Below are 16792 nucleotides of genomic sequence, written 5' to 3' on the forward strand. Positions count from 1 at the left end.
TCAATGTCATAATGAAATCACCTTGAATAAAATAATACATAGACATATACTCCTACTGTTGCCAATATAAACCCTGATATCAGGATCTTTCATATGATCATATTTGTAATAATTATTTTAAGGACATATAGTTCCCAAACACTGTTTATTTTTTTATTTTTTATTTTTTTGGTTTTTGGGCCACACCCGGTAATGCTCAGGGGTTACTCCTGGCTATGTGCTCAGAAGTTGCTCCTGGCTTGGGGGACCATATGGGACACCGGGACCTCGGTCCATCCAAGGCTAGCGCAGGCAAGGCAGGCACCTTACCTTTAGCGACGCCGCCCGGCCCCTGTTTATTTTTTTTTTTTAATTTTATCTTATAAACTAAACTTATACAAAACATGCAGTCCATTTTCCTTAAAATATTAATAGAAGTGTAAAAATACCTATGTTTTGTTTTGTTTTGTTCTTTTTGAGGGCCACACCAGTAGCATTCAGGACTTACTTTACTCTGCACTCAGAAATTACTTGGCAGGTTTGGGGCACGTTTTAGGGTGTTAGTATTAAATCTTGGTTGGACAAGTGCAAAACAAACTTCCTACCATCTGTGCAATGGATTCAGCTCAATAACCTTAATTATTAAAGCATAGTATTTTTGTTATTATTATATAAAGTAAGAGTAAGTTATCTGACCCACTATAACTTGTCAAACAACTTTTAGTTTCTAGTTGTAAATAAAATGCTTTAAAAAATCTACTGAATTATAGTAAAAATATCACTGAAGTATAAATAGAAAAGAGGAATATTTGAATTTAATAAAGTCGCATAGTTTGCTTTTGTTTTTCTTTTTCCTGTTTTTTGGGGGGAACACTCAGAAGTTCCTTAGGATTTACTGCTGTCCCTGCACTTACTGCTAGCTCAAGGAGCTAAAAGTGTGACATGGATAAAACATTTGCCTTGCACTTAGCCATTCTAGTTTGCTTTTGTAACATTACAAGGATCACAATTGCTCTTGTTCTAATAATAACTGAGAACTGAGTAAAGGATGCAACAATTTCTAATTATTTTACCTTGAAACTTTGAATATTTTATTAATGTTTTATTATTATTTCTAAGGTCTTGGAATTGGGAACATGTTCTATGTTTTTTATGAAGATGGAATCAAAGTGATACAACCAATAGAATGTGAATTTCAGAGACATATTAAACCTAGTGAAAAACTGCTTGGATTTCAGGCAAGTATTTACAAATTACATTTTTCTACATATATTTTTCTTGAATAAAATTACACTTGGGAAACATAATAAAATCTATTTCTTTCTCTTTCTCTGTCTCTTTATATAAAGAGACATATATGTATGTATATATATTTAAATAATTATAACATGAAATTCATTTGGTATATCACTGGAGCAAATAGTACCTTGTCTTCATAAGCATTAGTTTTTTAGTTCATAAAATAAATAATAACAAAAGTGAAAAAAATTCACTGTCATATATATGTGTAGATATAAATCATCTCATATAGAGGTGGGATAATTGAGAGTGATTTATTATAACTATGATATTGGTAAAAAAATTTATTTCAAGAGATGATATTGTTTATTTCTAGTAACTTATTTGAATTAAAGATAAGAAATATTAAATTAAAGATAAGAAATATGGCATAAATACCTAAACATTTATATATTAAAGGTTATTATTATTTATAAATAAAAAACACCTAAACCAATACCTAAACCTTACTACAATGGTATACAATAGTTATTTTATAATGTGTGGAATAAAATAGGGTCTAGAGGATAGCACAGTGGGAACGCATTTGCCTTACATGTGGCAGACCCAGGTTAATCCTTTCCATCCCACATGCTCCCTGAACTTGCCAGGAGTAATATCTGAGCACAGAACCAGGAGTATGCCCTGAGCAACATTGAGTGTGATAAAAAAATAATAATTTATTAATATTAATTTTATTGTATATTTTACTTCACTTTTTGTGAACTCAATTGAATGAACAATTTAGCTTTATGTAGAAAATATTTTCCTTTATTTATTTTCTGATCCATTCTTACTACCTCATGTGGTTCCCAGATCCAGTTAAGAGTGTTACCTGAGCACAGATCTGAGGAATAAACCCTGTGCACTGGCAGGTGTGCTTTCCATCAAAACACATTGTAGTATACATTAAGTCAAAACTAATGGAGAATTAAAACTTTGTCTTGTAAAATTTTATACAATGTATAGAGAAAAACTAACATTAAAAACTGACTGAAATAAAGCATTTAGATAATTGGAAAACTGGAAAAATGGATTGGTGAATATATTTTTGGAATATTTATAAATAACAAATTACATATATGAACATATATGTTATAAAAATATTTAAAGTATTATACACTTTCGCATGCAATATATACATACTTTACCTATACACTAGTTAATGTAGACACTTAATACAAATAAGATAAGTTTTGAAGGCATTTATTAAATTGTTGGGTACTCACTTTTATGATTATATAATTATGTGAAATGAGTAAATAAATAATTTAATTCAGTTTATTCTTTATCAGACATAAAATCAATTTAATTTTCAAATATTTCAGAAATAATATAAATAACAGTAGAATTTTGCCACTATTGTTACTATGTAGTTTATGAAGTAAAAATTAAACGTTTATGGGAACAAAAAAATGGCTTTCTCCAGTGATACACCACATGAATTTTATATGAAAGGCCCTGAGTCCAATCACCAACACAAATGTATTTACTGGGCACTACCAGATATAGTTGTGATGCTCCTTGGGCACTTCCTGGTGCTGATTGGTTAATAGTATATTTGAATATATATGTGTTAAATGTGAAAAATAGGGGCTGGAGAGATAGCACAGCAGTTAGGCATTTGCCATGCACGCAGCTGATCCAGGAAGGAATGTGGTTCTAATCCCTGCATCCCATATGGTCCCCTGTGCCTGCCAGGAGTGACTTCTGAGTGCAGAGCCAGGAGTAACCCATGAGCTGCCAGGTGTGACCCAAAACCAAAATCAAAACAAAAAAGAAAAAGAAAGAAACGAATGAGAAAAATATATTTGTTAATACTAAACCTCTCATTTTAAACCCCTCATTTTTAATTTAATCATTATATGTCATGCAAATAAATAAAATTTAGCTTTTATTCCATATCACACTGTTACTTTGTGTATAATTTTAGGCTTAAATAATTATAGTACATATTCTAATTTGTATATGCATAATAAATATTTTAGGGTTTAAATATAAAATATTTTTATATAGAACATAAAATGTTTTATATACATTTATACAAAATGTTTTTATATAGAAGTCAGAGATAGAAAGCATTTTTGAGACTAAATTTTTAATAATTGATTTTATACTAACTTATATTATTTTCCTATAAATAAAAGATGGCAGTTTCATACTATAAATTATTTGGTGCTACATTAAATAGGTTGTGAATTTATAATTAAAAATAATTACATGAAAATTTTATTGTGGGGAGAAAACTTTTCATAGAAAACAAAATAATAGGAATAACAGTTATACATATGTATATATACATATTCACTCAATTTTTATTTATTTATTTATTGCTTTTTGTGACTCACTTGGTGGTGCTCAGGTCTTATCCTAGTTCTGTACTAAGGGATTACTCCTGGTCATAATGGGTGAGAGTGAGGGTTAAGTGACCATATGTGAGACAGGGTTGGAATAGACTGTTGTGACTGACCTGTATTATCTCTTGGGTCCTCTTATTTATTTTAAGAAATCAGTTTAGGTAATGCTGATTGGTTAGTTGGAAATTCGTAGGGCTGCTCTACCAGCAGAATGACTAGAAAGGAATGGCATTTGCAGCCTTAAATTCAAAATCCACAGGTTGGCCACAAGCTAGAAATTTAGGCTCAAGTGGCATTGCTATCATGAACTGGCAATCTTTCAAGATTTTTTTTTTAAATTTTGAGGTGGAATTCCTCCTGAATAGGGGAATTTATATACTCCTTGGGGCTCCATGTGATTGAATAAAGTGCATGCACTATTTTCTTTAAAGTCAACTAATCTCAGGTTTGGTGAGATAGTACAGGGGAAGAGTACCTGCCTTACACATGACTGACCAGGGTTTGATTATTGGCATCTGTTATAGTCCCTCATACCTTCCAGGAGTGATCCCTTAATAAAGCATCAGGAGTAAGTACTGAATCTACTCAAGTGTGATGCAAAAACTAGAAGAAAAGAATCAACTAAATTCAAAGGTCTAACCTCTTTACTAGTGATGAACTTAACAACTGGCTCCAAACTTCTGTTGACAGAGAATTTTAGTCATCACATCTCACAGTTTCTCTAAGTAAGGGTCTTTAAAAACAAAAACAAAAAACTTTGTGGTCTAGCAGAATTATTACAGAACCTAATTTCAGGTAATATAACATTTTATGAAAATTAAATTATTAAAAATTGCATTACTTAGAGCTCTGGTTATGCAGTAATTTGTGCATTCTAAGTTTAAAATGCATGCATTTAATTTTCTTCTCATTTTAATATTTATCCCTATTTTACAATTTTCATATACCAGTGTTTTTAATATTTTTTGAAAAATATTCCATAGGATAATTTATCATTGTATTTTTTATAAATATGTCACCTTTGGTTTATTAATTCAATAGCATATAAAATGTACTATAAAGTTACTCTCTATAGTTGTAAGATTTTAAAGGTGACAGGGTGTAGGTTCATCTAAATTTAACAAAATAAATCTGAGTGTGAATACTAGGAATAAATTATTTGCAAATACATATTTTAAAAATAATTAAAATATTAAGCATAGGTACAGTATTTTTTAGTCTGTTAATATGAAGAAAATAGTAGTGAAGTCAGAGTGATAATACAGCATGTAGGATGCATCAATGCCATTCCATATGGACCCCAAAGCACTGTCTGAAGTGGTAGATGGTAGAACCAGGATACCCCTTGAGCACTGCTAGGTGTAGACCAAAAGCTAAATGGAGAGAGAGAGAAAGAGAGAGAGACTTATGTAGCAAAATAATAACAATTTTAGAAAATTAAAAAATGGTGATTCTCTGCTGGCATCCTTTCTCACTCAAGCAGTCGGTCCTCTTTGGAACTTTTCTCAATTTCATAATTATAACTCCAGATTTCTCTTTCCATTATTTCATATGGATTCCAATCCAATTATTACTGCTCTAAACTCAGTCCACAGTAATACTTGTTAAAATGCCATCTCTTTTTATCTGATGCAGATAATTAAATTTACATACAAAGTGATTAAGCAACGTTTTGAATTCAGTATCACTGTATATTTTAGAAATGAAATTGAAATATTTTCCCACTTACTCTTCTCTCAGTGGGTTCTTATTCAAACATGGTTTAAGTTACAAAGGTTTATAAAATGATAAAAATGTAAGCTTTTGTGCCTTTGTGGTTACAATGATATCCTGCAAAGAGCTTTCCAAAGAGAGTTATGTAAACTCCCTCTAACTATACCTTAGAAGATTGTTCTTTAAATTTCTAAAGAAACACATTTATAAATTGGTTTCTGAAGCCCTAAACTTAAAGAGACCTTATAATCCTTCATTAAAAAATCTCAGTGTTTCAAAATGCTCACATTATGTTTCTATTAGTCTCTAAGTATGTAAGCTTAGCATTTGGAGAGCAACAGTGGGAAGCATATAAATTGTACAACAGCATTAAAATAGTGTTGCAAAGCATATTAATTGGTTCAAATACTTTTATCTAAGATAGCACATTGACTTCTTTGAGAGATTTTTAATAAGAACACCAGCCACTTATTTGGAAGAATGTGACCACAATGATGAGTGCGTCTTCGTTTATTGCCATCTTTAAGTAAGTGTAAGTGAAGAATCACTCAGCACATTCTATAGTCTTCCATTTTTTTGTTTGGTTTTGGTTTGAGACCACATCCAGTAATGCCTAGCTAGAGCTTACTCATTATGCTGAATTATGACTAGCAGAACTCCCAAGACTATATGGGGTGCTGAATATTAAATCCTAGTTGGCCATGTGTAAGGCTATTGCTCTACTCATCATAAAATCTTTTCAAGCCTTTAATTTTATATTTTTTCTGAATAAATGTATTTACATTAATTCATTTTTTCCATAGTTCCTAAAATGTAATAAAATTTTAATTTGTAAAAAATATCCCTAGATTTTTCCAAATGAACAATTATTTTTTGTTTTTGGGCCACACCCATTTGATGCTCAGGGGTTACTCCTGGCTATGCGCTCAGAAATCGCTCCTGGCTTGGGGAACCATATGGAACACCGGGGATCAAACCGCGCCGTTAGTCCTAGGTTAGCGCAGGCAAGGCAGGCACCTTACGTCTAGCGCCACCACGCCGGCCCCTAAATGAACAAATTTTAATTGAAATTTAGAAATTGACTCAATGGTCTTATAAACTTTTTTTGTTCGATTTATTTTTATTCACACAAAAAGACACCATTTTGTCTTTTCATAATAATATATGTCCATGGTAAAAAAAAAATCTACAATAGGCACTCAATTCCACAGCCACCACCATGGAATTGCATTGGCCCTGCTCCACAGACTCATTGTAATCAGAGAAGCACACCACTCTGCTGAGATCAATAGTTATACTGGGCTCCCAGCTGAAATCTTGGGGTGCCCTCAGCTGGGATGTGGGCTGAGTCCCCACTCTTCTGAAGCTCTGCAGTTGGATCCACAATCCACAGTTGCTGTCATCAGACCCAACTTAACGGTTTCATGACTCTCTGTAGTATTACTAAACCAACAGAAACTGCAGGTACACTTGTATTTGGGCTGAAAACTCTCTTGTCTTTTCAGAGTGGGGGCAGAGAGCCTCACTCCCACCCCTCTTACTTCTGGAAACACTAACTGACACACCCAGGCCCCACAGTCTTGATCATATCCAGGGGTCCTCAAATTTCTTAAACAGGGAGCCAGTTCACTGTCCTTTAGACTGTTGGAGGGCCAGATTATAGTAAAACCAAAAATTATGAACAAATTTCTATGCACACTGCATATATCTTATTTAGAAGTGAAGAAACAAAATGGGAATAAATACAATATGTGGCCTGCGGGCCGTAGTTTGAAGCTCATTGACCCAACTCTACAGATCTTGGAGTTCTTGTAGCCCACATATTTTATGAGGCCATACAACATCTCCAAAATCTCAATACTGACACTCTAGTAAGAGCACATCAAATTAGATGGGAAAATAGTGAAGAAGTAGAAATATTTGCTTATTCACTCTTAGTTCTTTAATGCCATCTGAATGGGAAAAAAAAAAGCAGTATCAACTCTATTTTTAGGCTTGATATTAATGCTATTCATTGTAAGAAGAAATGAATTTCTCATAAATGAAGAAGAAACTGAGCTTATTGTATTAAAAATCCATGTAATTATATCTTTTCATTTAAAAGTAATTTTAATCTGAAACTCAGAGTATACTTTCTGGTAATGTAATTTCAAAAAATGATCTGATATCTGACTTACAAAATTATTTAGAAACAAGAGGGAACAAAATAAAAGCATATCTGATTAAGCAATCTACACATTTCTAAGGATTGCTATTAAATATAATCACAGGCAGTCAATAGAGAATCTAATTCAATTTTTGTTTTCATGTGATTACTCTGAACTTTTCTTGAAGTAACTAGTATAGCAAATCCAGCATAAGCATAATTTAGACTTTTAAATGCATATTACTAAAGTTTTAGTGTAATAATTACTATTAAGTAAAATTTCTACTAAACATTATTTGGAACTTTGTGAGAAAATATTTTCACTACAACTAAAAGAAATTATAGAGCATAGTTTTTTAAATATTTTCTTGCTTTTGAGTTACACCTTATGATGCTTAGGACCACGCCTCGCTCTGCCTATAAGGATCATTAATGGTCAGGCTTAGGAGACTATATGGCATGAAAATGATTGAAAAGGGTTAGTGTTGTGCTTTACAAGCGCACAAGTACTACAACTGTAGTATTTCTACAGATATTAAAGTGTAATATAAAGAAGTTCACCTTTATTTTTATATATGACATTGACATTTATTAATACATATATTTAAACCATTATAAAAATAATATTTTTGTAATTTTCAAGAAAAATTGCAAAAACAAGGAGCAATGCTTTTTTAATCATTAATATGTAAATATTTAAGCACTCTGATTACAAGGAAGTTCGTAGTTAGGTTTAAGTCATAAACAGAATACCCCACTTCACTGGTGCAACATATATATGTGTGTGTGTGTGTGTGTGTGTGTGTGTGTGTGTGTGTTTAGTTAACTGTTTATGTCTAATTACAGAAAGGTATTTTTCCTTTTTGCTAATAAAATGTATAGTTGTTTTTTGAAAAGCAAAGTTAAGAATAAAAAGTCAATACTTCCACGCACATAAAATTATTATGTTGAAAAACAAATTAAAAATGACTAATTAATTCTAACTGCCCATACTACCACTTAATAAAATTGATCCACCATGAAACTTATACATAAGTACCATTTAGATTTATGATGTCTGCCAGAAGTACCTAATCCTTTTATGGCTACTAATACTTAATGTTGACATTCAATTTTCAATTAAAGATATTCAAAAGATAATTTAAATTTAAATTAATGTAATTTCAGATTTGGGGGTGGAGGAAAAATGAGGAAGGGATAAAAAGAAGGGGGAAGTAAAGAGCAGAGAGAGATAGAAAGAGGAAAGAAGGAGGGATGAGGGAAAAGAGGAAGAAAGTAAAGAAGTAAGGAAGAAATGAAAGAAAGAAAAATTGACAGAATTCTGCATGAAAGGTTCAAAATATGGTAACTTTTGTACCACTTGCTGGTTTGATTTATGTTTTTTGTTTGCCACACAGATGTATATGAGGCTATTTCATAGCTCTTTGCTTAGGAATTGCTACTGGTGGTGCTTCAGGTATCATGTGTGGTGCAGGGATCTTATCCACGTCATTCTGTTGAAATAAAGTGCCTTGCCTGTTGTACTCTCTCTCTCTTACAATGCACTGTCTTATGAAATATTTTAAATAATAAATATATAAAAATAACAAAATTGAAGCATATAAGCTTTGAATAGAGAATATAATAAAAATACAAAAATAAACACATAAACTTCACTCATAACTAGCAAACATTTATACTAAATAATCTTGTGATGTTGGAAATGAAATTAGTAAAGGAATCTCATCTTATAAATATTTATATAGAATTAGTTTGTCAACTTTATTTCTTCCCCACAATGTATGTTCTATCCTTTCCATCTTACATTATTAGATTTGAAGATCTTAGTATTCTTCTGTTCACTTATATGAAACTGACTGTTCTAAAGTCAATAGATCATTCTTATTTTATAAATAATGCTCATTTTTATCTACAAACATGACTTCTTCCCTATAGTCTAAATCATTTTCTGCTTATATATGGTCATTATTTTCCTAATTATATTACAGAAAGTTTAGTAATCAGGGCCAAAGCAATAGATTAGCTAAAAGGATGCTTGCCTTCCACACACTGACTGGGGTTTGACCCATGGAATCCCATAGGGTCCCCTGAGTACAACTTAGAGTGACCACTTAGAACACAGCCAGAGAGCCAAGAGTAAGCCCTAAACAATGGATGTGGCCCTGAAAAAAAATTAAAATGATTGCTGGTCAGAAAATTGAGAGATAATATCTATTTAAGCATGATTATATTTTGGATCATGAAACATGTTATTAACTCAATTAAATGTTTGAATTGAATTTTAGAAAACTATAGCAAATATCAAGATGCTTTCCAATTTTTTTGGCTGCATTCCAATATATAGTGCTTAGGGCTTTATCCTGGCTCTTCACTCAATGATCACTCCTGACTGGGCTTGGGAGGGGGAGTCATATGGGTGCAGAGGATCAAAAGCAAGTTGGCTATATGCAAGAAAATAGCTCTATCACTGTATCTTCAGCCGCTAAATTTTATTCATCTCTATCACTCTCACTTCCCTTCTCTCCTTTTTTTTCCTTTTAGCTACTGTGGTTTTCATTGTTGTTGATGTAAAGGTACAGGGCATATCACCTTATCTTCATTCAGAATCCAATTATTATCCAGAGTGTTCAGTTTCAACTATCATTATTATAGAAGTTCCTTCTATCCCTTAACCTCATGCACCACTATTTTTGGCAAGCTTCCTTCCATGGAGTAGTCCTCCTGACTTCATCTCTATTGTCTTTTGCTATTATTACCATACTATATTTTATTTTATTTTATTTATATGCCACAGATGAGTGAGATTATTCTATCTCTAGCCTTCTCCCACTGACTCATTACACTAAGCAAAATAAATCTTCATCCATTCAGATATAAGAAAATATTATTACTTAATTTTTACCTAACAGAGGCATAATGTTCCATTGTACAGCACTTTTTCTTTAGCCACTCATCTGTTCTCAGGCACTTGGGTTGTTTCTAGAGTCTGGCTATTGTAAATAGTGCTGTGATAAACATAGATGTACAGAGGCATTTTCTGTATTGTGTTTTGGGATTTTTAGATTATATCATGAGTTGTAGTTTTGCTGAATCATATTAAAGTTCAATTTCTAGGTTTTTTTTTTTTTTAGTAATATTCTAATTGTTTCCCAACAAGTCTGGATCAGTTTACATTCCCATCAGAAGTGAATGTATTTCATTTCTATATTTTGTGCATCATAGTCTGAGAAGATAGTTGGTACACTTTGTATTATATTGATGTTATAGAGATATGTTTTATGGACCAAGTTATGGTATTTGGAGAATGTCCCATGTGCATTGGAAAAGAATGTGTATTTATTTTTGTGGTGATGAAAAAGCCTATATATATCCACTAAGCCACACTTTTCCATTCTTCCTTCAAAGCCACTATATTCTTGTTAAGTTTTAGCCTGGTTGTTCTATCAAGTGGTGACAAAGTGGTGTTGTAGTTTTCCACTACTATTATGTTGCTATTAATGTCTCTTGTCAAGTCTATTAGTAGTTATTTTATGTATTTTTCTGACCCTTATTGGATGCATATATCTTTTGAACTGTTATTTTTCCTGATGAATATCTTCCTTGATTACTATGGAATGACACTCTGTCTCATAATATTTTGAAGCCTGAATTCTGTTTCATATGATATTAGTATGGGCATTCCAGCCTTTTTTAAGTGATTGCTTTCTTGAAGGATCGTTCACCAACTTTTGACTTTGATTCTGGTCATGTTCTGACTTTTTAACATGTTTCTTGAGAACAAGAGAAAGTTGGATTCAATTTTCTCATCCATTTTGCCACTCTGAGTCTCTTAATTGGTCATTTTACTCATTGACAATGAAAGATATTGTATAAAATCTTGGTGTGTATGTGGCATTTGTCTTCACTTAAAATAGATCCTTCAGTTTTTCTTTAAGTTTGGTTTTGGGTCTGTAAATATTCTTACCTATTTTTAATTCACAAAGCTGTTTATCTTTCTTTTTAACCTGTATGAAAGTCTGGCTGGGTGAAATATTTTTCATGAGTCATTCATTTTCTTGATTTTTTTTTCACTATATTCCACATGATCTTTAGGTCTGGAGGGTTGATTATGATAAATTTAATGCATATCTTAAGTATGCAACCTTGGATACATTTTTTTTTATTTTGCTGCTTGTAGTATTGTATTTCTATCTGATTTTTTATCATTTGACTAGGATATACCTCTGGGTGCTTTTATTTGGGAACTAAGCAAAGATATCCATGTTGTTTCTTCATAGTTTTTTTTCTTTCTGTTTATCTGGGACCCCAATAATTCTTATGTTGTTCATATAAAATTTATCCCAAATGTCTATTGTCATCTGTTCAATTATCTTGAGTAATTTTTTCCTCTTTTGTTCATTATTTTAAGGCACTTTTTTGACTTATGCTGTATGTTGTGACTCTCATTTTTAGCTCACTTATTTTATCCTAAGAAACTGTTATTCTGCAGTGAGTTCTTTCAATGGGGTTTTCATTTCACCTACCATGTTTTTAAGCTTTGATATTTCTGTTTGAATTTTCCTTTTTTCTACTTTTATATCCTCTTAAGATTTACTAACTGTATGTTCCATAGCTTCTTTGAGTTCTTTAAACATACACCATATTTCCTCTCTAAAAACATTATCAGAAGAGGCTATATAGGTTGCTAATGTTATTTCTGTTTTAAAAAGTACCTTCTTCATTTACCTAGGTTTGTGGAGTTCGGGCTAGTCTACTAAGAGAAGAATGTAGCCACTCCACATCACTCTGTGGCTGCACATATCTTCTAGTCAAGGAGCCCTACCACAACACATAAGAAAACAACATTCTCCAAATTTCACAATAGGAAAGCCATGCAGAACCCAACCAGGAAGGGGGTCTAGGGTCAGGTGAAAGGATGCTCACAATCAGAGCAGCTCATAGCCTTACTGACAATACTAGCAATACATCTCATATCCTGCTGCCTCATGGCCATGCTACCACTACCTGTATGACCAGATTTCGGGGCCCGCCTGCCTCTCTTAGCCTTGCCTCTGCTACAGTCACCAGTGCTAGTCCCCATGTTCTGCAAGCTTTGATGCACATCGCTCCATGCTCCACAGATCTCAGCTCTACCTCAAGACCAATTCAAAGCAAAATTCACTGCCATTCTAATCCCAATTTAATCTCTTTATTTACAAAATAAGGAAATGATAAAACTAAGATAATGTTTTCTATGCCAAAGAAATGCCAACTTGATCAAAGGAAAAGTTTTTTTCTAACATCATATGCAACAATTAAATTGTCATGGTGCACCTTCTCCAAAGCATTTTAAAAAATCTAAATATTGCAAGAAAGAATGAGAAAAATAATATAATTTTATGGAATATTAATTATAATTTTATATAAAAATAACAAGTAATACTTATTGATCAAATAACCTTTCAAACATAATTTTATTTAACCCATACAATCCCACTTTTCAGATTATACTATTGTAATTTTACTGTAAGGTTAAAACACACAAACTTATTTATATTAAAAGAAAGAAAAATTTTATATAATATGGAAATATTATCTCCAATACAGTATCAAAATTTTGCAATAAGCATTTTCTTGAATAGGTCAAATTAAGCCAAATTGGTCTTTGAGTTGCCATGACAACCTGTTTTGAGTAATATGAACTATACTATTTGTGACATTTTTAGTAATTGAATAGGCACAGAAAATTCAAAAGATTAAACAGATGTAATTATAGTGGAAAAAGTTGTTTTGCTTTGGCTATAAGCAATGATCTCAATTAAAAATAGATGAAAATACTTAAACCTCATTGCCTTTAAAAATAGGTCATTATGGAGATATCCAGTGATATTAGTTTAATATGTTATTGTTAAATATAGTTTCTTTAATATTACAAAATAAAATTAAAATACTACATTATTTTAGTGTGCACATATATTTCAGATTTGATTATTTATATTCCACATACCATAACCAATAAGTCCTTAAAATCATGATATAAATATCCTAAATCAGCAAAAGATATTTTGTTTCATTTACCTGCTTAATGTATAACTAACATAAAAATTTAATATGATAATAATCATTACATTTGTTTAAATATAATAAATATTATTTAGTTAATTTTTCATTTTCCTATCATTTGGGTCTGGCCATATCTGAGAGTAATTTGGAGACCACATTGTGATGCATATTGAACCTGGGTCAATTGCATTTACTATGTTTCTTTAAAAAAAACTTTTGTTGGGGCCGAAGAGATAGCATGGAGGTAAGACATTTGCCTTTCATGCAGAAGGATGGTGGTTCAAATCCCATATGGTCCCCTGTGCCATCCAGGGGTGATTTCTGAGCATAGACCCAGGAGTAACCCCTGAGCATGCCGAGTGTGACCCAAAAACCAAAAAAATATATAAATAAATAAACTTTTGTTTTTAATTTATTTTGGTTTGGGGGCCACACCGAGCTGTGCTCAGGTCTTAATCCTAGCTCTGCACTCAGGTGTCACTCCTGGCAGGATCAAGCAATCAAATGAAAAAAATTATATAAATAACTGATGTCACCTTTATAGAAATGTTGAAGCTACTATAACATTTTAAGACATCTCTATTGCAAGAATTTCAGAAATAGTTTGAAACATGTGAAGTTTTGTGTGAGAAGACAGTACTAAATAAAGCTGTAGAGAACTTCATTGAAGGTAGAAGAAAATGTAATGCATGATTAGAAAGGAGCAAACTAATTAGTGTAATATATTTTTCCTTTCATTTTTTTTGAAATTGTGCACTTTTAGAATTTACACACATAACTATATATTAAAGTAAAATGTAGGGTACTCAGGAAATAGTACAAAGTGCTGGAGAGCATGCTCTGCAGGCAAGCACCCCAGAAGACATTCTAGCACCTAAGATCTCATAAGATACATCAGAAGTGACATAAGCACCAGCTTGAAATATCCCCAAGTATCACTAGTAGGGGACAGATATAGAAAAATTACCTGAAGAACTGGTTCTTTTGATGCCAAAATGTAATGCCAAGTCAATAATTAGATCAAATCATGAAGAATAATGCTAGAAATTCATGGAATGTATGCCAGAATAATGTATGTAGGGGCCAGATCAGTGGTACAGCAGTAGGGCCTTGCATGCGGCTGACCATGGACAGACCATGGTTCGATACCCTGGCTTCCTATATGGTTCCCCAAGCCAGGAGCGATTTCTGAGCATATAGCCAGGAGTAACTCCTGAGTGTCACCAGGTGTGGCCCAAAAACCCAAACTCCCCCCCAAAAAATAACGTATGTGGTGGTTATTGCTATAAGTATACTATTCTCCATGAAACAGGATGCACAAAAAAAAGAAAAGAAAAAAAAAAGAAGAAGGAAAGATGGAATTTCTAGATTTTAGATAAAATAATTTTTAATATGTAAGCAATGCACTAAATAAAAATAACAAGACCTATGGGCTGAAATATATTACTGTAAGTAAGTCAATCATGGTTGACTCAGTTTAAATCCCCAATACCCCATAATGTCTCCAAGCACTGCCAGGAGTGACCCCTGAGCAACACTGAGTGTGGCCCAAATCTCCCTTAAAGATAATAGCATCACTAACCTACATTACTCTTTTTAACTTCAGTAGTGTACAATCCTAATCACAGTCCAAAACTGTGCATTGTGTGTGACAACCCCAAACTGTTTCAAGATACATAAAATGGACACATATTTCTTTAGAATATTTTGTGTTTTTTCTCTGACAGCTATAATTCTTACTAAATGTTGTCTTATACAGTGATGATTCTAACCACTTTTTATCTTCTCTTTTTGAGCTGTTTAAAAAGGAATTTTGGTGGAAGAGTCCCCCAGTTTAATGCTTATGATTGAACCATGTCATGGGAATCATTGGAATTGTTCTTATGGCCCCCATATGCGCCAATAACACCACGTGGCATTGCTTCTTATTTGCATAGGCACATTAAACTGGGAAAATACTATGCATACAAATAAGATCCTATCTAATAGAGATTGGAACACACAAATCTTGTAGTGCAAAGGGACCTTACACCCTGAACATTGACATAACGACCTGGCACAGACCTCAGAAGAAAGGGCATAATTAATTCTCCCCTGAACCAGGGAAGCCATCCACAAAACATCCAGGCTGGTCTATAACATCACCTGGAAGCAATCCTCTACCACAGAAGACCCTACACTGCTCAGACATCGACCTGCTCAAAAGAGACTTCCCTTAACACTGAGAAGACTTAACAACAACAACGACCTGCTTACAGGACAGGGCTCCCTGCATTGCCCTTTGATTGTGAGGTGAAAGGAGAGGATGCTCCACATCCTGACTTCAATGTAAGATATGCAGATTCCAGGATCTTTAATACAGAAACATGATACCAACAACAGAGACTGTGTGAAAAATAAAAGTGTGTTGGCACTACAGACAATGTATTGGATTGGACGATCTAGCTTGCCTGGAGCCTAGACTTGGTCTTGTGCCAGGAAACTTCAGGGGTCTGGTCTCTTTGTACTTAGGCCAAGGTTATTTCTTTCCATGTCCCTCATATTTTGGTGGGCCTATGCAAACAACAATTGCCACTCTAACACCATTTTTACTGTGCTCCTTTGACTCTAATCCTTAAAAAGAACTCACTTAAAATTTGAGGTTAACTTAAGCTAATATGCATGTATATGGAAATGTAAGAAAATACTATGCCTGTAATGTTTAAGGAGTTACGTAAGTTTTATGGCTTTAGATTACCTTGTGTACTGTTAAGAAATATTATAATGTGTTACAATCTGGGGACTTGAGGGACAAAGTAATTGTACATGGATTCTGTCTTATTTATCTTAATGTTCTTTGGCTGAAATTTCAAAGTTAAGATATCAGCAAAAGGACTTCTGAGAATTATGGTATGGGTGATTGTCCTTCCACTGTAACTTTACCTTGTCCTCTTTCTTTGCACCCTTGTTCTCATAATTAAAAATAAAAATTAAAAAAAAAATAAAAAATAATAGCAAAATCTTATGGAGCATGTATGCATTTATTTATTTTAGTTATTTATATTTAGAAAATAAGGTAAATAAATATTATTTGATTGTTAATTTAAATTGCCCTCATAGTTAATAATGTACCTGTAATCCTTTAAAAAGTTGAGAGGATAATGCCTGGATGAGTATTATTTTGTTTTATATTTTAAATGAAATAACCTAAAGAGGACTAAATTGATAATGTAAATTTATAACTTACTATTTTCTTCCTTACTATATGGTAGCATCTATTTCTATAAAAGTTGATTTA

General features: G+C 32.6%; 1 protein-coding gene across 2 annotated transcripts in view; it reads left to right on the forward strand.

The window, feature by feature from the left end:
- Positions 1–16792, forward strand: part of FSTL5 (follistatin like 5) — a 648108-nt gene that overhangs the window by 538885 nt on the left and 92431 nt on the right. For both annotated transcript variants that reach the window (XM_049770233.1, XM_049770234.1), the window contains exon 11: positions 1099–1217. In XM_049770233.1, coding sequence (XP_049626190.1) covers positions 1099–1217 — 119 coding nt within the window. The remainder of the gene's footprint in view (positions 1–1098; positions 1218–16792) is intronic.

Source organism: Suncus etruscus, chromosome 3, assembly GCF_024139225.1.
Source record: "Suncus etruscus isolate mSunEtr1 chromosome 3, mSunEtr1.pri.cur, whole genome shotgun sequence".
Taxonomy (NCBI): Eukaryota; Metazoa; Chordata; class Mammalia; order Eulipotyphla; family Soricidae; genus Suncus; species Suncus etruscus.